The sequence below is a fragment of the Mesoplodon bidens genome, assembly GCF_964165515.1.
Source record: "Mesoplodon bidens genome assembly, chromosome: 13".
Classification (NCBI taxonomy): Eukaryota; Metazoa; Chordata; class Mammalia; order Artiodactyla; family Ziphiidae; genus Mesoplodon; species Mesoplodon bidens.
The window spans coordinates 48,945,000-48,966,557 of NC_138169.1; the positions used below are offsets into that span (position 1 = coordinate 48,945,000).

The following is a 21,558-nucleotide window of genomic DNA, read 5'->3' on the forward strand; positions in this document are numbered from 1 at the left end:
CACAAATACTGTGTGGCTTCCCTTCTGGGAAATAGGAGGCTTTAAGCCAGCAAGGTCTCCAAAGTCTGCAGCCTCTACTCAGATTGGTGCTCTTCAACTCCCATTGGTCAAAATAATAATTTCCCTGATCCTGATCAGACACTTTCCCATGATTTTTATTATGACTACAAAGTGTCGTCTTCTATAGCACAGACACTTATTGTGGCAATTTGGCAATTGTTGCTTCTCTGGACCTCAGCTACTCTATACTCTCTAGTGTCCAGGAATTAGACACTAAACTGCCTACCTCTTTTCTTCCTCTGCTTAGTGTAGAGAGATGAGATACCAGCTTTAATGAGATAAGACAATCAGATATAATGAGCTTGTTCTTAAGCCAATTAAGAGTAAGTATGTAAGGATAATTAAAATGGAATTAAACATCCTGTGTGGCAACAAATTTAGCAGTAAGTTCATCTGCTCTGTCTTTGTTCCAAAATTATAAAACATAATTTTGCTTAGATGGACATCTTTGAAATAGATCTTCTTTTGACTTTGTCATAAAACATTTAGAGAGGCACATAGTCTTTTTTTTTTCCCTGATACCCTTAAATATTTTGAACCATACCAAATAGTAACCAACAGCATAAGTTCTACTTCTCACATTGTCCATAATACATGTTTCTAAAATTTTATGATTTTCTCATTTCCCCAATACTCCTTCCCAAAGTTACTCTTGGTAAATGACCTCAACTCCCTCATATGGAGAGTATTTCGGCCATACATAGGCATTAAGCAAATTCCTTTCCTGTATTTTCAACATTTCTGTCTCTAGGTTTTGCCTTTGCCTTCTCTGCTGAGAAAATAAGCTTCTTCCTAATTCTTCTCTTCTTGTAAACTATTTTATTTCCCTGTGAAATACTTGAAACACATAGAAAAATACAGATGCTAATAAAACATACATCTATATACCTGTCACCTTGACTTGATTCCTAACAAATGTTAGGAGTTTGTTGGGCAAAAAAAATAGATAAAATTTTTGTACTTTTTTGTGTTTACAAGTGAGATTGGCCAACAGACTTTCTCTCTCATATTGTCTTTGTTTGTCCTTATATTGGAATAAAAGTTATATTAACTTCATAAAGTGAACTGAAGAGCTTTCTTTACATATTCACTGGAATAAGTATAAAATGAGTGGTGGGAAATTTCCTTGCTGTATTGGTAAAATTCGTCTTTAGAGCTATTTGTAATATGTGCTGCGCATGTATGTGGGGAAGGAGAGGTCTATTTATTTTACAAAAGTTTTCACAAATGTATTGAGGTTTGCTATTTTTAATATAATTTGAAAATTTGCAAACTTGAAATACTTTATGTCTTCAAAGATACTGGCTAAAGTCATAGTAGTATGATTTTTATGCATATTATACTATTTAAAATCAAATTTTAATTATAATTTTATTTGCCTTGTATATCTATACTGTATCTCAAATTATGTGCCTATCTTTCATTCCTATTCATGTTTATTTATGTCGTCTCTCACTAGATTTATACCTGTTTTATTAGTTTTAAAAAAATCCTTTTTCTATTCTTGATGGTCTTCATTGTTCTTTTCTACTTCATGAATATCTACTCTTATTCTTTACAATCTTTCTCCTTTCTTCTTTCTCCAGTTTTTATTCTATAGTTCAGTCATTAACTTCTTGATTTGCACAGTTAACTCTTGAATTTTCAATATTTTTTCTACCCTCGAATATATACAATTTATTTTTAAAACAAATTCAGCTGCATTTTACAAATTTTGGCGTTATCATTTAGAATGTAAATATTTTGTAATTTCCATTACAAAACATTTCTTTAACTTATGAGTTACTTAGAAGTGTACTTCCAAATGTCCAAATATATAATGAGTGTGGGAAGATTGGAGAGTTGCTTTGTGTCTGTTATTGATATCTAATTTTACTTCTTTGTGGATAGAGAGATGAGGTTTTATATTATTCTTCAGTATTGTTGAGACTCCGTGGTCAGTTTTTGGGTTTTTTTGTTGGGTTTTGTTTGGGTTTTTTTGTTTTCTTTACTGTTTCCTGAGTGCTGACCAAAAAATTGCTTTCTCTTAAGGGCTCAGTGCAGTGTCCTATGTTAAATTCATTGGTTTAAGATTGATTATTGAGTTTTTAAAGTCCTTGGTATTCATAAGACAAGTTTTTTGCTTGTTATCTCAATGTGGCATTACGTAGTGCCAATTTCTCTTTTTAATTCTCTCAATTTTAAATTTTGAATGCTATGCTGTTGAAATGGATGCAGGCTCTAAGTCAGTGTATCTTTCCAGTGAATTATTCCTTTTATACTCAAGGAATTACTTTCTTATCCCCAATAAGGTTTTTTTTACCTTTGTTTATCTTTGATGTTAATATTGTAGTATTGCTTTTTTTGTTGTTTTGAATGTCTGCCTGGCATTTCTTAAGTTAATCTCCTCATTTTCTTCTGTTCCATGTGATTTTTATTTCAAGTATATCTCTTGTAAAGCAGCATATAATCAGATTGTGTTACTTTTAAAATCTAATATGAAATCCATTTGTATTTTTTTTTTACTGTGTTGGGACTTAATCAAAATTTTTTTTCTCCTTTTATGCCTTCATGTGATTGAGTTTTCCTTCCATGAATTTATTTGGAAGTTTTAAGTCTTTTCCATTTCTCCCATTGACTACCTATAGAGTTTTTGGATGGAATGTCCTATAAATATCAATTAAGTCCATCTTGTTTAATGTATCATTTAAAGCTTGTGTTTCCTTATTTATTTTCATTTTGGATGATCTGTCCATTGGTGAAAGTGGGGTGTTAAAGTCCCCTACTATGATTATGTTACTGTCGATTTCCCCTTTTATGGCAGTTAGCATTTGCCTTATGTATCGAGGTGCTCCTATGTTGGGTGTATAAATATTTATAATTGTTAAATCTTCTTCTTGGGTTGATCCCTTGCATGCAAATGGAAATCAGCTGGAGTAGCAATTCTCATATCAGACAAAATAGACTTTAAAATAAAGACTCTTACAAGAAACAAAGAAGGACACTACCTATAGAGTTTTAACAAACTAACAGTATCCCTCCTGTTTCCAAACAGTGCCAGGGTTATATGGTGTTCTCATTTCAGTCACACCTTCCCATCTCTCATGCAGTTGCTGTCTCCTGGTTTTTTGGGGGGTTTTTTTCCATTTTGTTTTAATTCTTATTAGTTGTTAGTATTATTTTTCACTGTTAATGTTTATTTGGAGTTACTCATGTCTGTTAATCTTTTAGTTTGTCATTGCTTCTGCAACCCACTCATTCCTTCTTTGAGTTAATTTCTTTATTTGTTAAGAACATCCACTAGTACTTTTTCAGCAAGATTCTCTAAGGGATAGTTTCCATTTTGGATACTGAAAATATTCTTATATCATTAATATCATTGCCATTTAAAGGGACTTTATTATTAACGAAATTCTAGATCGATGCTTCTTTTCTTTTGGCCCTTTGAAGATATTTCATTGTCATCTGTAATTTATTGATGATAAGGTTCCTGTGTCTTATTGTGATCCCTTTAGAGGTAATCTATTTTTGTTCAAAACTGTTTTAAGGTATTCTTTTTATTTTTGATGTTTTGCTATTTCAACACATCGGATGGAGGAATGGGTATTTATCCTTTTTGAGATTTGGTATGTTGCTTTATCTGAGGACTCTTGTCATTTTTTCAGTTCTAAAACTTTCAGACATTAGCTCTTCAAATATTGCCTCTCTGCCATTTGCTGTGTTTTTGTCATTCTCAAACTCCTGTAAATGTGCATCCTGACTGCTTATTCCATTCCCTTTATTTTTTCGCTATCCTGCTTTTTTGGCCATCATTTTTAATGCTACATTCTAGATATTTTCATCAATTCTATATTTATTCAATAGTTATTTCACTGTATCCATGGAATATTTTTTTTTTTAATTTTAAACTAAATTTTCATTTCTAGAAGTTCTATGTGTTTCTGTTTCAAATCTGCCTATTTTTAAAATTACAGTGTCCTGTTTCTTCATAATGAGTTTATTTCCTTTTTTGTTTCTATTGTTTAAAACAAGGGACAGCAAGTTTTTCTGTTAGGGGCCAGAGAGTAAATGCTGTAGGCTTTGCGAGTCATGCAATTTCTGCCACAACTATTCAACTCAGCATTGTAGTGTGAAGGCACATCTAGACAGTAGCTAAACAATTGGGCATGCCTATGTTCCAGTAAAAGTTTATTTACGAGCAGTGACTGGACTGGATATAGTTCATGGGCAATAATTTGCTGACCCTTGATTTAAATCACACTCTATTAAAATCACATTCAAGTGATTCTCTTAACTCAAGCAACTGAGAGTGGTAATTCTTCTGTTTGATGCATCAGCTGACTGTCCCTTATGGTGGATTGTTCCCTTGTGTGTCATAATCTCGAATTGTGGGCTCTATATACAGCCGTCTGTTGGAGGTCATTGTACCTGAGTTGTAGAATTATCCTACAAAGCATACTGGCATTTCAGGCCTCACAGCTAATATTTTTATAAAGGATTGCTGTTTTAAAGTATTACCCTTAAATTACCCTGAATAGGAATCTTCTGAAATACTCCAGTGCTTGGTGCTGTGCATGACACTTGGGGAGCACACAGCTATCAGCTCTAATGCTGTCATTATCTCTATTAAAATTAACAGCACTCTTATTGTTATCATTGACCCTAGGTCTCATAGGATCTACAAAAACTGTAGTTGTTACCATTTATGCTCCTAAAGTTTTTGAGGATTCTGATTAATTGGAAGACCATAATTAAAATACTTTTTTATCTAGACCTAGTGCTACTTTGAGTTAAAAATACAGATGGTATTGAGTGATGTAGACATTATGAAAATTAAAGACAACTAAGGCAAGATAGACAACCCAAAGAAACTCTGGAGATTTCGTTCTGAAATATCATTCTTAAAAGAGATAGAATTAAATACATTATCAAATATATATATATATATATATATATATATATATATAGTCAGTATACATATGTGTGTGTACAGGTGTATGTTTTTCCCAATCTATAGTGAATTCATACCTCTTGCTTATTTATCACAGGACACTTGAAATGGACCAAAGCTGAGGATATTGACATAGAAACCCCAGGATCTATTCTTGTCAACACTAACTTGAGGGCATTAATAAATAAACATACGTTTGCTTCCTTACCTCAGCATTTTCAACAATACCTCCTGCTTTTGCTCCCAGAAGTGGATAGGCAGGTAAGTAGAAGTTTCAGACATTTGGTATTAGTCACCAGTTATATTATTATGAACTGGCAGGTCTGTTATCGAAGTTGACTGATACATGGATGGATAGTTTTCTAATAATCTAGTATATTTATGTAATTTATATACTTAAATTCTAGCATTGGTGTGTTTGCTTAATCTGCCTAAACAGACTCATTTTTCATTATCACTAGTGAGCAAATTCAAATTTTAAAATACAGCACATTACCATAGAGTGAAAACAACAGACCTACCCACCTTGGGAAGGAAAAACAAAGAAATCAAACGTTCCATTATCAAATAAATCTTTGAAGTAGCTTCCCCTTTGCCTTGAGGGAATATTGAAGTGCAGCAATAAAAAGCCAGGGTTTCTAAGAAATTATGTAAATATTTTCATTCTCAATTCTTTCCAAAAACCATTTAAAATTTATGTTTGGATTTGGCTTCTGAGAGTCTATCATCGTGAATATGATTGCCTATAAATAATCACCTTTTATCTTTTTTTTAGTATAACTAAAAATGCTTTAAGTGTATTTTTGTATTTTTTAAAAGCCTCTAAAATAAGGAAATACAAATATAGACTCATAATAGCAGACATCAATCATTTTCTAAAGCTGTTTCCTTTGAAAAGAAAAAAAATATTTCATCGCATAAACTTTTATTAAATTTCACAAAACTATTACATTTCCTTGTGATTCTCATTTCAATAAATTTTGACACTGTATATAGTTTCCAGTTGATGGACATAATGTGCATGTGTTTATGAATTTGTATCTCAAAATGATAGGTATATCCATAAATTGAAATGGGCAAGATTGATTCAATATTTCCATATTATTTTGAATAAATTTTCTTAGCTTTTTATTTGATTCTGTTTTCTCCTAACTTACCCACCCTTTCATACATACTTAAAATTTGAAAAGCTGCTGTCTTCTATCATTCTTATGTATCTCTTTGGTGGAGATTATTATTGTTCATATTTAGAAAAATACTATTTTGATTTTGAGTACATTTTTGTTTGAAAATGTGTTCAGTATTTACTATGAATATAATACATGTTTGGTGTTTTGGAATAATGGAAATATCTATTAGTAAGTGCCTATTGCATGTTTATTGAATCAATGATTAAATACACTCTAGTTGGATACAGAAGCTGTATTCCTGAATAATGAAAATATGAGGTAGAAACAGGTAAGCTTAGGGGGGAGAGCACAAAGTAAATTGAGCTTTTATATGTAGAAGGGAAAAAAATCAGAGACAAATTTAAGATCCTTGAATTGGGCCTAGAGGTATAGGCAGAATTTGAATAAAATAGATGGAGATGTATTTTATGTGAAAGATTCAAAGATACAAAATCAAAAGCTAATTTTGTGGGAGTCTGGATTATAGGAACAACAGTGCAAATGAGTCTGGAAAGACAAATTAGAAGTCAATTTTGGAAGATGCCTTGAGTATGAGGCTAAAGAGTCTAAACAGTGTTCACGCTGTGTTTGCAGTGCAAAGACACTGAGGGCTTTTGAACAGAGCTATAATGTAATAAGATCACTGCTTTTTAAGAAAATGATTCTGGCAATACTGAAAAGGGAATGTTAGAGATGGGAAGCATGAAAGTGTTGTTAGAAAGCAATTTTAGTTATTCCAAAAGGCAGAATGAGGGCTTGAATTTGGAGAATAGCATTGAACTTGAAGAGGAGTAGGACCATGCAGTCACCTTCATCATCACCACCATCATCATTAGCACCATCATCCAGTGGTGGCAATTTTACATTTTGTCAAATAACACTTGAAGCAAGGTATAGGGAGAAGCCACTGATCATTCTTGGGTTTCAAGCTGGTGTGACTGAGGATGGAGTTCAGGTGTTTAGAAAAACTTTATTTTTTGGCAGGGGGAGGTGGATTTATTAGCTACGTGACTATTGCCTGCACTTCAACATATGTGTGGTTTGTCTTGTTTACAGTTGTACCTCCAGATCCTGGCATAAGATTTGGCATGTATAAAGTACTCAAATCTTTTTGGAAAGAAGAAATGACAAATTGTCCTTGGATTAGCCAAATATTTCAGTAACCCAGGAGGCAGTCTCAATAAGCCTAATATTGAATTCAACCTGTAGCAGTTTCTGTTACTCAGTTTTTTCCAGTCACTGTGAGAAATATAAATGAATAAGGCACAATACCTGTTCTCAAAGAACATGTAGTCCATTGGGAAATCATTTATTCAAGAAATACTTACTGAGCATGTATTATGTGCTGCAGATACTGTGCTAAATACAGAGGCTTCAGGAATGAATCTTCCAGAGGAATAACAGATGGAGGAGAAAGACAACCTCATGCTGAAATACAGTTTCCTCTTTACTAGAAAAGAAGTCTGATAACTGGATAGATCTATACCAAATTTAGTATAAGACCAGGCAGAGTAATATAAATGTCAAATAGAAATATAAAGTCCTCAGAAGGCACGAAGTTTGAAGAACTTTAATCTGAAAGTAGTATTGGAGAAGATTTTATGGTGGAACAGATACTTATCTTGAACCTTGAAGGACTAATAGGTGTTTTGTAAGTAGAGCCAAGGGAAAGTGAATTTTACAGAGGGAGAGCTTGTCATTTACAGAGACTTGCTGTGTGTGTGATAGGATGCTGTGCTAAAGGGTAATATGGTCTAAACCTCGATGACCCTGGTTGCAGATTAAGCTCTTTTAACTTTTTCTGAAACCAGTGGGCACCATCAGAGATTTCTCAAATGAGAAACAGCATACATAAAATAATTTAAATAAATACTTTAGTCCCTGGACATAGGGCAGGAGAAGAAGATCCAAAGGATAAATAAAATATTGTCATCATTTTCTCTTAGGAGCCAGTAGCTCTGTAAAAAAATGTATTGGAGAGGCAGAAAGATAAGACCCAGGGAGACTGGGTAAGAGACAGTCACAGTAGTTGAAATAAGAGATACGAGTCTGACCTTAGACATTGGCCTTGGAAAAGAAAAGAAAGGACTGGATTCCCGGCCTATTTTCAACCCAGAAGAGTGGGAATAAATGACACTGCCTATGGGATGGTCTGGAAGAAGAAGGTCTGTAGAAGGTCTGGAAGGCAAATGGAGATTTTACTTAGGGTGACTTGGGAGGACAGGAAGGCTCTGTGGGCCTATCAGCATTTGACATCAAGAAGTTTAGAGCTCTTTCTCCAGGCCCTGCTAGAGTTGAGCTCAACCCTATCTCCCAGCAGAAAGGAACAGGCAACTTGATAAAACAACCTTCCAAAACTGGTCTATTTCACTTCAGTTTATAAAAACCCCAAAATCGGTGAACATCACCATTTTCTAGGCCACAATGAGCAGGAAAGGCATGGAAATGTGAATCTGGTTACATAGATTTATTTGAGCAAGTGGAAGGTACTGTAATTATGTGAAATACCTATGAATTTCACTTGTACAAAAGCTTGTTTTCACGTATTTTTACAAAATTTGACATTCCCAGTTTTTTCGTTTCCCTCCTTTGACTACCCCAGGTTTCTGCCTGATTTCTCCCCTGAAGCAGTCCTACAGGCTGTCCTATTCTGGGCCAAATGAAGCCAAGGTTTATTTCATTATTACATCTTTAAAATAAGGGAAGCTAGGTTTCCCTTTACCTTGTCAGCGCCAAGTATCATTAAGCCAACCTGTATTTTTTTCTATATTTGTACTTTTCTTTCTTTTTCTAGAGGTCTGTTTATCTTAGATTATATTTTTTACGTACTTCTAGTTGTTTTATAACATTGTCACAACTAGTTTTATATTTAAGTTTGCTTTCCACACATTATACTGCAAGTAACAGAAAACTGAACTCAAACTGACTTAAATATAAAGGGGATTTATTGGCTCAGGTAATTATAAGATGGAGGTTAGAGTGGGCTTCTGGTTGCTGGTCCTGGAATTCAGTTATTATCAAGGACCCATTTAACTGTGTTTAATGAATTCATTTAAAAAAATCTCTCCCTTGTTGGCACTATTCTAAACCTGAATCCCTTTATAGTAGGATGGCTACCTGAATCAAAAAATGGGTATTTTGGGGCTTCCCTGGTGGCGCAGTGGTTGAGAGTCCGCCTGCCGATGCAGGGGACACGGGTTCATGCCCCGGTCCGGGAAGATCCCACATGCCGCGGAGCGGCTGGGCCCGTGAGCCATGGCCGCTGAGCCTGCGCGTCCGGAGCCTGTGCTCCGCAATGGGAGAGGCCACAACAGTGAGAGGCCCACGTACCGCAAAAAAAAAAAAAAAAAAAAAAAAAAAAAGGGTATTTGCCTATTAATTCACATTCATGGGGAAAATACTTCTGTCCCAGTATTTCAAAGATAAACCTGAGTCACATGAATGATACTATGTATCAACAGATCACAGTGACTACTTCTTAAACAATGACTCTAGCTGAGGAATTGGAATATGCAAGTTGGTTTAAAGCAACCAGGCCTACTCCTGAATTTTAGAGTGCTCACCAACTCCTGAAGTAGAATGGTACACTGTGGAGATGTCAGGAAAACTTTAGAAATCTGGTTTTTAGGAAGTTCTATTAGAGGCTATGCAATGGAGGGTGGGAGAGAAGTCAACTATCATGTCCACTGTAGTAGGGTAGGTATTGAGTTTGGTTTTTAACACGTTGGGTTGAGATGCTTCTATAAACTATATGAAATGCCCAAATATGGCTATATATATTCAGGTTTTGTGACTGGAGAAGATGGAATTGATGATTAAAATTTACATAGATTATACTGTCAGCTATGGGATTTGATGAGACTGTGAGATATCATGGCCATCCCAAAGGAATACATATATTTGTAAGAAAGTATTAGAAAGGGTATGGGAGGAGCCAGGGAATAGATAGAAAATAGCAAATCTATGAGAGATCATCAATGGGGAGGTTATGTACAGGCAAGTGTCTCAGATGGACATTAGGAAGTCACTGGGGAGTAAGTGGGACATCTTTTCTTTGTTCCTTTAGATCCACCCTCCACCTTCTTTACTCTGCTTTGCTCCAGGAGGCTGTATGTGGAGACTAATCCACGTATGGACTACTGCATCAAGAGAAAGGATGCCTCTGTCTTCCTTTCTTTTTTTTTTTTAATTTTGAAATAATCATAAACTTTCACAAGATTTAAACATATATTAGAGAAGAAGTTTCAAGCCTCGTTATCCATCCCACCCCCCGCCCCCAGTATATCATGACTTTAAGCCTCTTTTTTTCTGCAAACAAGGGCGTCCTCTTGCATAAGCACAGTGCAGCCAATCAAGATCAGGAAGCTAGCATTGATCATTTTTGCCGTGTGATTCTTAGACTCTATTCAAGTTTAGCCACCTGTCCCAGTAATGTCACTTTTAGCAGCAGGATTCAGTATGGAATCTGTCATTTTATTTAGTTGTCTTATCTTTTTAGTTTCCTTCCTTCTGGAATAGTTCTTTAGTCATCTCTTGACTTTCATGATTTTGACACTTTTGAAGATTATAAGCTAATGTTAGTTTGTGTCATACTTCCTAGTGATCAGATTCAGATTGTGTACCATTGGGAGGAATATGATAAATGATGCTGTATTCTCCTTGCACCTATGAGGTAGCACACAATTTTGAGTTCTCCCAATCACTTGATAAAAATGTATCCGCCGAGTTTCTTCAGTGTAAAGGTACTTCTTCCCTCTTTGTAATTAAATAGTATTTTGTGAGGATGTTCTTTTAAACTGTGCAAATATCCTGTTCTTCAGACTCTCAATTTATCCACTTATTCCTATCTGTATGGTTTCCTTGTTTCCTAGTTTTTCAGTAGGTTATTATGCTCAGTTGTCCACATTTGGTCACTAGGAGCCTGTTCAAGCTGGCTCCTGTGTCTTCTGACGTGTCTCCATCACTCTTCGAGCACTTCATTACTTTAAAATACGTGGAATTGTTTCAGTCTCATCTTGTACTTTCCCTGTCTCAGCCCTGGAATGAACCCTTTCTCCAAGGAGCCATGGTTCCCTTTAGTGGAAGATGGTATTTAGAAGTCAATGTCTCGCGAAACATTTGCTCTTTGCTATTGGGGTGTTGCTTCTCCCAGATCTATGACAGACCTAGGAAATATATGTATGTGTATATAGGAATGCATACATCCATACATGTGTGTTCATGTATGTGTGTGTGAACACCTCCTTCTGTGTCTTGGAGATAAGGAACATCTTATAGAAGAAAGAGTATGAGCCTATATATAAACATAGCACAATTTCTATCTACATTTATTTCTATGTGTTCCTCTATATCTTGTAAACCATGAATTCACACTAATACCTTCAATGCTAATCTAATACCCCATAGTTCATTCTAGTTTTCTCCCTTTCCAAAGCTGTTTGACAGTGACAGTGAGAAACTCAGTTTCTATTACCCTTAATATATCTAAGTAGTCGATTAATCCCCTTGTAGGTAACCAGTCTTCCATGTTGGCCAGCATATCTCCCCATGGGGATGGTCTCCTTACTGCCCTGAGGCTCTGACTTTCCATGACGGCCCACGTACCCACCCACCCTGCTTGGGCACCTTCCCCCCACCTTCCTACTTGACCCCTGACCCTGTACAGGCCTGTCCTGTACAGGTGCCCATCCCCAACCATGCTCTGTCTCTGCAGCTCCTCCCGAGGCCTCCCCTCTACCTCACCCCGCTGGGTGCTGTGATCCCACTCTGAGCCATCATGAGCCCCTCACGCAGGGGCCTATGTTAATTTTAGCTTCAGGCCTGAATTCCTCAGGAGGGGGACGAGAAGGCCTTCTGGATTCTAATAGGTTTCAGCTCTTGGGAAGCCCCAACAGGGGATTGGGTGGAGGAAGAAAAGTGAGGCTGAGCCCCTCACCTGCCCTGTGTGGTCAGCACGGGCCACATCCACTGACCAGCTTCTGTCAGAAGGCCCTTGCCACACAGCTCTCTCTGTCCAAATTCCAATCACCCCCTTCTCCCCTTACCGTTCATGTCAAATACTAGCCCCCATCATTAGCTCTGGTTTACTGCACTGCCCTCTGTGGTTTTGCTGCATCCTGCCCACACCTTTATAAATAGTCACTTTAATCTACTTTCTTTGAATGATGATGACTTGAATGAGCCACCTGTACCTGCCAGGCTCCTGAATGACAGACCTTTTGAGGAAGTAGAATGGTGTGGATGTAAGCAGACTCGGGTGGTTTGGGGGAGGACTAGGATATATAGTTCATTCATTGAACCAGTGTTTATTTAACACGTATTATGTGCCAGATAAGCATTGATGATATAAACATTAATAAGTTCCACTTCCTACCTTGAGGGAAGTCATGGTTAGAGAAGAGTGGGGGTGGGCGTGAGGTGAAGGCCTGTAGGTCCAGAACTCTGCCATGGTGTTAGTATATGCATTGTATTAAGGTGACATAGAGGAGGTGATTACGTTCTGTCTGTGGGAGTTGGAGAAGGTTTCAAAAGAAGGTATTACTGAACTAGGTCCAAAACAATGGAGGAAGTTTCCCAAGTTAAGAAGTGTGTCAGGCATTCCTAGTAGAGGAAACAGATGTGCCAATAATAATACTGATTACGTACAGTGCTAGGCCTCCTACAGAGATGAGCACTAATGCTCACAGTAACTCTCCAAAGAGTCTGCATTATTAACCCCACCTCATATGTGGAAACTGCGGATCAGGGAGAGAAAAGGACTTAACCTAACTTCTTCCAAGTAAAAACGCGGGAGCCAGAATTTGATCACAGGTTTGTCTAGTGCCAAGTTGATGCTCTTTCCCTACATGATGCTCCCTGGCACCCAAGAGAGAGGCAGAGAAGTATATGATGTCTATCCACGCATAATTTTAGATGACTGGGGTATAGGGTGAGAAACTTGAGGCTAGAAAGGTAGGCTGGAGCAAGCCTGTAAAAAAGGCCATGTAGAACATAGCAAGATTTTACATTTGGAGCATGACATTATTAGATTTATATTATAGAAAAAGAGCTCTATTGGAGGAATGAAGCGTGGAATAGAGGAGAGATTCCCCCATTCTCCACCTGGCTGTGGTGTAGCCACACTATCTTCCTTCCTGCCCCTCAGACCTCAGCCTGTGTTCTCTCTCAGCCTCTGTGCTTGCTCACAGCTCTGCCAGGAATGTTTTCTCAGCATCATTTGCCAAGGCCAGCTCGTTCTTCTCCACCAAGTCTCAATGTCAGCTCCTCATAAAGGCTTTTCTTTCCTCCCCTCCCATCTAAAGTAGCCTCTCTGGATGTTTTCTGTCTTAGTTATCTATTTATTTCCTTTCCTGCACTTGTCATAGTCTATGATTAACTTGTTTAGGTATTTGTTCATTTGTCTTTCCTCATGAAAATAAACAGCCCCAGGACAGTGGCTCTGTTTCTCCCATTCACTGTGCCTGGCATATAGTAAGTGCTCAGTAAGTGTTTTCCTAGTGAATGAATATAGCCTGGGAAGCCACTTATAAAGCTAGTTTAACATATCTGATAAACATAAGAGCTTTTGCTAAAGCCAAAGAGTGAAAAGGAAAGGCCTCATTCATGAGACATTGTATTAGTTTGCTAGGGCTACCATAACAAAATACCACAAACTGGGTGACTTAGAAACAGCAATTTATTTTCTCACAGTTCTGGAGGCTGCAAATCCAAGTTCAAGATGCTAGCATATTTCGATTCTCCTGAGGCCTCTCTACTCGGCTTTTAGACAGCCTCCTTCTCTGTGTGTCCTCACGTGACCATTTTCTGCATGCCTGCATCACTAGTGTCCCTTTCTCTTCTTATAAAGACACCCCTCATATTGGGTTGGGGCCCACCTATACGACCTCATTTAATCTTAATTACCTCTGAAGGCCATGTCTCCAAATATAGTCACATGGTTAGGGCTTCAACCTATGAACTTGTGCAGGGGGGCAATTCTATCCAATACAGGCATTTTAGAAATAAAATCATCATGATTTGGTAATTAGATTTGAGGGGGAGGGAAGAATTGAATACCCCTTTTAGGCAGTAAGTATTTATTATGCATTTGAGAGTAGCAAAAGATTGGTATGTTTTTAAAGCTAGGATGGGCTTAAACATGTTTTTGTCCTAAAAATTGAGGCAGTTGATAGAAGAAATTGAAGATAGAAGAGAGAGGATTTGATTTATGGATGAAAGTCTTAGAAGAGATGGAAAAGAATGGGCTCTATTGATAAAGAAGCTGATTTAAGAAAAAAATGTTGATTTCTGAGATCAGAGAGGAGAGAAGCAGGAAAGGAGTGAAGAAATAACTAAGTGTGAAGAGTATGGTGCAGAGTGAAGGGTTTTCAGCTGGGTGGCGGTGTCTTTGTCTTCTCAGAGGCTAGAGAATTAGGGGTTTCACAAGAGTTAAAGGCTTTGGAAAGCAGCTTGATGGATTGTACTGTGGATTCATCCTGGGGAAGAAGTGGCTGCTGAACAGCATTGAGGCCCCATCTGAGTTCAGATGCCAGCAGACACACTTGGTCTACTTCTGTGTTTTCCACCCCGCAGTGCTAAGTATTGGTACGCTTAGCTTGGTGCCAGGAGTTGGATTTTGCCAGGGTGTTGGAGATTTACAAAGGAGCTGAAAGGTTGTAGGGGACTTGTGAGATGCTTGTGGGGGTGGTTGATTATGGGGTCCAGGCTGGATAGGAAGAAAAGTTAGGTCAGAGGAGCTAGAGTGAGTGGAGGTCTCAGGGAAAGGAAAATGTAGATTAAAGGAAGAAAGCTACATTTTGAATGAAGAGTCTCAGAATAACACACTTTGAATATGATCAGGTTTGGGTAAACGCATGAGTCAAGTGTCATCTCCTTGGCCACAGCATTTTGGTTCAGAGATCAAATACAAAGAAACAAGAGGCCAGAGCAACATTGGTCAGTGCCAGTGAACAGGCAGAATTGTAGCTAGTTCTTCCTTCAGTCCCCACGTAGGAATACTGGCTTAATAAATTCAGGGCTTGGGTTTATTTCAGATGTGCCTTTTCTGCTTAGCTCTCTGCAAGATGTGCTTGCAGAATTCTTAGAACCTTCTAGATTATACATAACAGATGCTTTCTTTCTTTAAGAATTTGTACTTTATAAACGATGTCTACGTAGAACAATTTTGAGACCTTTTTAAAATATATGGCAGCTGGTGGAATAAATGTCAACTCAAGTGGAGTCTTATTTAGGTTTTTGTTACACTTTCAGGTTGAACGTCACTGATGAATAGGTTATTGTCATTTCTGTTGTCTGTATCATTTTTAAGTGATGTTCATCTCTTTCTCCATTCAGTGGCGTCGGCCTATCAGGGCTGTCTCTCCAAATACTTATAGGACCATCCCCCAGCTGCTTCTAAATAAATTATGCCTATTATTTTTTTGTCCAAATGGTAATTGCAGCATTTCAATCCATTCTTACTAATCTCCCGATTTGGTTCTGCATTCATATGTGTGTGTCTGTGGTCTGTTAAGTGACCAGCCACTGAAGGATATGTACTATGAAGGATATGTACTATGTAGCCTCTTTAAATCCCTATCTAGCTTTGTGCTCTTCAGGTTTTTGAGCTCACTGGTAATAATGCACATCATTTTAACTGTGGAGAATGTCATTAAACTAAAATGGAACATTTACACAGTCCCTTTTGCAGAGAATTTCGGACCAGGAAAATGAATGTGTGTGTCAGACATTTTACAGCACATGAGAATGTGATTTATTGATTTCTGATGGCTCTGTTGGCATCAGTGTATATATTTAAAGAGTCACGCAGCCTTTATAAATACAAATGGGAAAGGGCTTTCCATCTTTTTCTTCCATGGAAATAGCTCATACATTTGCAATAACTCAGGCTCCTCTTAGAGATTGCTCTATATACTGTATATGTTGATTTTAAAATTATACCGTTATTTTATTCTACAAATAGCATATACAATGAAATGTCAGTTTACCAAACAGATTATAAAAATTCAAAACTATTAAAGATGTGAAAAAATACTCATATCTTAAGCCTTTAGGTAAAAGTAAGCATGTACCTGAGATGTAATTATTTTAATGCAACTGACATCTTGGCTTTTTCCCTGCTTCTGAAAGCAAATCTTAAAGTACTTAGGAAATCCAATATTCCTTCCAGACTAAGTCACTTACTGGTGATAGTAAATCATACATGACCAAAGATATCCTTGCAGACCACGCCTTGGTATTTCCATTCTCGCCATTTGAGCTTTATGCTCATGCAGGGAAGTGATTTCATCTGGATATTATTCATTTCTTAGCTAACTGGATAGTTAGCATCAACTTATGTTTATCAGGATCTGCTTCAGTGTATATCAAATAATGTTTAGACTGGATTGAATTACAGATGTGCAAGTAATTGCACATAATAGACAATCCAACAAATGGAGCCCACTCTGTCCCGTGCATAAGGTAGTTAATTGAAGAGCACAAACTTATTTAACATGGACAACATCCCATTCTGTGCATTAAACCCCTTTTTTTCTCCTTTATATTGAATACTAAGTGGCCACCCCATGGCCTGTGGGAGTGTCTTTGGCCCTGTATGATCACCAGCCATTGGCATATCAGATTAATAAATATTTACTATTGTCATCTAATATTTGCATAATCACCTTTTGTTATATAAATTATTTAGTAATATGTGTATGCTTAATTCTTAACTACCAGTTTATACAGGAATGGAGAATAAGGAACTTTAACCTTGCTTTATCATACAAATGACTAGAGTTTGAGAAAGGGAGTCATGCACATGGCAGATTATGTATCAGTGCCTCTCCTTTTTATAGGGGCGTTGTAATGCCAAGGTCACCGTGGACCATTAGGGACAGGTGTCCTACAATGACTTACCCTTAAACTAGGCTCGAGAGTAGAAAGAAGAGAACAGATTTCACTTATTAAATCACCTTTAGAACTCATAGTAGTTATCAAACCCTATTCAAAAAATAAAGTTGCCTGAGAAAATATTTTGATTCCATTTGTAAAATTAAAGACCAGTGTAAAGGAATAAAGAATCAATTGTAGGCAGGAAGTAAACAGTCTAATAACGTTTGAACCTCTGGATTAAGGTGGCAGTATAAGTCTGCACATTGAATTGCTTCTCAGCTTCTAGATTCCCATTAAAATGATACTGGCTTTTTCCCATCAATATATTTCTTTATCAGTTCTGGAACCTGGGGGAAGAATGCCATCCAGATTCCAGAAACTGGGAGGAGTTTCTGCTGGAGGCAATGAAGGTGAGACTAGATGGAGGTGAGAGGTGTCCAAAGTACAAGTGGCCGCCTGTAGAGAGCTGCCTGTGGGATTTCACTGAAAGGGACTGTAGAAACTACCTTAGGCAAAACCAGCGGAGTTGTCAGGGCCGGAGGCAAGAGTGGAGCCTTCGGGAGAAACAAATCTCTATCTGGCTCCTGCTCTCTGGAAATGTTCCCTAGGATTTAGTCTCTCAACTGCGGACGTTTACAACACTGCAGAAAATGTTTCCAGTCTATGCTTGCCTAAGGGGTTGGCTGGTTTTCTATGTCCAAAGGCTGGCTGTTTTGCCAGCTAAAGGGAGGCCTAGCCTCACTGATGTATCCTTAAACAAGTGGTTAATACGTTTTTTATTACAGAATGAATCGCTACTCCCCACAAGTGCAAACCTCTACTTGGGGAAGCATCAGTGGGGTAAACATGCACTTTTTCCTTATCTGAGCCTAAAAGACTTCTACAGGGCCCAACAGAGTTTCTGAAGAGACCATATCAATATCCAGTAATGATCCAGCACCTACTGACCTCCCTGTCTTATGTTGAAAAGACAGATCAATAATGCAACATAAGAAAGATATGGCAGTTCAAAAAATAGACACAGTGTGACAGTTCAGAGAACAAGACCCTCTGTGTGTTACTGAAACAGAATAAAAATGATTTCAACAATATCTATTAGTAAGCTGAAGACGACTGAGGAAAAAGTAGTTGTATTTAAAATAGTAATTGAAGTTTTACAGTGGGCTATGCAATGTGCTAGACATTGGGGATACTATGTTACATGAGATTGTCCTGCGTCTGCTTTCACGGAGCTTATAGTCTAACAGGAGAAACAACATTGAAGGAGGGAGTGTACAGGAAGCCCCTGGCAATATAATTTTCAAGAAGAGAGAGGAAGCTTGTGAGCAGGCATGGAAGTGAGCTTGATATAGTTAAGGTATAGGCAGACCTCAAAGATACTTTGGATTCGGTTCCAGACCACTGCTATAAAATAAATGTTGCAGTAAAGGAAGTCACGTGAACTTGTTAGTTTCCCAGTGCATATAAAAGTGTGTTTATACTTAGTATCTTAAGTGCACAACAGCATTATATCCAAAATAACAATGTACATATCTTAATTAAAAAATACTTTATTGGGGCTTCCCTGGTGGCGCAGTGGTTGAGAGTCCGCCTGCTGAGGCAGGACACACGGGTTCGTGCCCCGGTCCGGGAAGATCCCACATGCCGTGGAGCGGCTGGGCCCATGAGCCGTGGCCACAGAGCCTGCGCATCCAGAGCCTGTGCTCCGCAACGGGAGAGGCCACAACAGTGAGAGGCCCCCGTACCGCAAAAATAAATAAATTTAAAAAAAAAATACTTTATTGCTAAAAAATGCTAACCCTCATCTGAGCCTTCAGAGGGAGCAGTCAGAACCCACACATTTATCAAGTTTACCTTCTTATATGGGTGTGGTTTCTGGTGCCCTGAAACAATTATAATAATGCCATCAAAGATCACCGGTCACAGATCACCATAACAGATATAATAATAATGGAAGAGTTTGAAATATTGTGAGAATTCCCAAAATAGGACACAGAGACACAAAGTGAGCAAATACTGTCAGAAAAATGGTGCTGATAGACTTGCTTGATGCATGATTGCCACAAACTTTCAATTTGTAAAAAAACGCAATATCTGCGAAGTGGAGTAACAAAATAAAATGAGATATGCCTGTATCTGTAAATAGCTCAATACTTTGGAACCTTAAGCTGTCTTAGGCAGAACCAGAAGTGTTCAGTCCGTGGCAGATTCTTCCCCATCACTGAGGCCTGTGTTTTTCCAGTCTGCCTGGTGAGAACAGACTTTGTGAGTAGTTCTTGCCCAGCCCCTGATAGTTTCCTCCAAGGAGAAGTCCTCTCTCTGTGGTGCTCTGGTTCTCTTCTTTGGTCCTATGATTCTCTTCCTGTGAACTATAACTGCCTTGGTTTCCTCTGATACTCAGCTTCAGTGTCTTGTTAGGACAATAGATGAATGCGTTGGTGCCATTTACTGGGTAGGTAAAACTGGAAAAAAAGCATGATTTTAGTTTTGGCCATGTCGCATCTGAGGTGCCTTTGAGAAGTCTGTATGGAAATTTTGAGTAAGAAATTGGCTCTATAGGTCTGAAGGTTAGAGTTCTAAGCAGGAGTTTAAAAAAAAATGGGAACCACCAACATATAGATGTTAATTAAGACCATGGATATAAATGACATGTACTATAGAATAGAATGAGAAGAGGGCCCAAGACTTAGCCTTGAGATTTCCATATCTTAATGGCTGAATATAAGGGATTAAGCTTGCAAATAAAACTGAAAAGTAATAGCCAATGAAGTGAGGTAGAGGAAAACCAAGTGTTTGTATCACTGAAATCAAGGGAGTAAATATTTAAGGAGTGAGTGGTTTATATTATTAAGGCTTAAGTATTGAATAGATGACGATGGAGAGGTCACCATCAGATTTCACATGTGTAGTTCACTGGTGGTCTTGACAAGAGCAATTTTGGAGGCATGGTAGGGAGGAAAAACCAGTTAGAAGTGGCTTCAAAAGAGAATGGAAGGAGACAATTTGGATAGACTGCTTCATTTTTTCCCCTGCATGTAAATCTTAGAATTTCTTAGATCTTAGAATTCCTTGTTGAGAAAGTTCTTAGATCTAAGAATTTCTTGTTGAGTACCTTGAGGCCAGTGTTCTCTTTTAAAATTTTCTATTGTAAATGGGGTCTTTCCTTCTGTAATAGAATTGTTGTGTATGTGAAAGCTATTTTTTTTCTTAGCCATCTTACTCAATTTTTGATAATTTTTCATTGTTTTTCATTTTATGCCCTTGAGTTTTCCAGAAAATCATATCACTTACAAATGATGATCATTTTAATTCCTTGTTTCTCATTAGTGTACTTTTTAGAACCATTTCATTTATTTGATAGTGAGGAAAGCCAGATTGGAATAGGATCAGGGTTGAGTTAAAGAAGAAAGGAAGGAAAAAATAGAGACAGGCATATCTTGTAAGAAATTTGTTATGAAGTGTAAACAGTCATAAGGGTAACTGGAACAGCATGATTGAAGAAGAGAGGTGGGGTTTTGTTTGATTTATTTTTTCATGTGGGGGAGGATTTAGTATGTTTATTGTCAAAGGAATAGAGGACCCATTGAGAGGGAGCAGTTAAATAGTCAAAGTAAAAATGGAAATTGGTTGCCTATTATAATGATCTCTTAAAAGGCAGGGGTGGAGAAGGCAGTGATCAGAGCACTGGTGGAGAGGTGTCCCTGAGAAAGGAAGCAGAGCACCATTTCCAAGAAAACTGGAAGGAAGGAAGAAAGCCGGTGAAGAAGATGGGTGTGACACTTGGAAATAGAAAGTCTAGGGGTTTCCCATCTGATCACCACAGTTTCGTCCCCCTAGAAAAGGTAGAAGTCAAAATCATGGACTGGTAGTGATGGGTATGTTGAGATAGGGAGGAAGGTAAAGAGCTTGAGGTGAATGGAGTTTGAAATAGTCACTGAAGAGTGAGAGATTGAGTTCACTGAAAGCAGCAGAATAAGCTAGCTTGAGAGTGAGTGATACGTGGCCTAGAGTTGAAGACTTCATTATCAAACCTGTCTGATTTAAAGAGTGGATTTTTCCGAAAATACTGGCTGTAGAATGGCAAGGTCCACCACGGATTGGGCTTTTGTCATATGGGTGTATCCAGATGATGAGAAGGGCAAGAATCATAGGAACATGATGAGCCAGAAAATATAAACTTGACAAGGAAGGGAATGATGAAAAGAGAGGAATGATGGACTGGGTGAAAGTAAAGTGATGAGTGGACAGCAGGTCATAATGAGTCCAAGAATGGTCATAGTAGGAATAGGTGAACAAGCAAACTGGAAGGAGGGAGCTGGGTCAGAATAATATATGATTAAATGCTATTGTGATAGAGAAGTTTTGGGGATTTTTCTGTTTTTCCTCAAACGTCTATAGTCTCTTTTTAAATTATCCATAGCTCTATAGAAAATTTGATTTTTCATGTATGATGTGGAGTTTCGTGTCTAGTTTAAGAATATATTCTCTGTGTCAATACCTGAATTGTTCTAATCTTTTTTATTA

General features: G+C 37.7%; 1 protein-coding gene across 2 annotated transcripts in view; it reads left to right on the plus strand.

Annotated features, from left to right (window-relative positions):
• ASXL3 (ASXL transcriptional regulator 3) overlaps positions 1-21,558 on the plus strand; it is a gene marked incomplete at both ends in the record, with an annotated part of 167,871 nt that overhangs the window by 96,110 nt on the left and 50,203 nt on the right. For both annotated transcript variants that reach the window (XM_081252364.1, XM_081252365.1), the window contains one exon: positions 5,088-5,251. In XM_081252364.1, the coding sequence (XP_081108490.1) occupies positions 5,088-5,251 (164 nt within the window). The remainder of the gene's footprint in view (positions 1-5,087; positions 5,252-21,558) is intronic.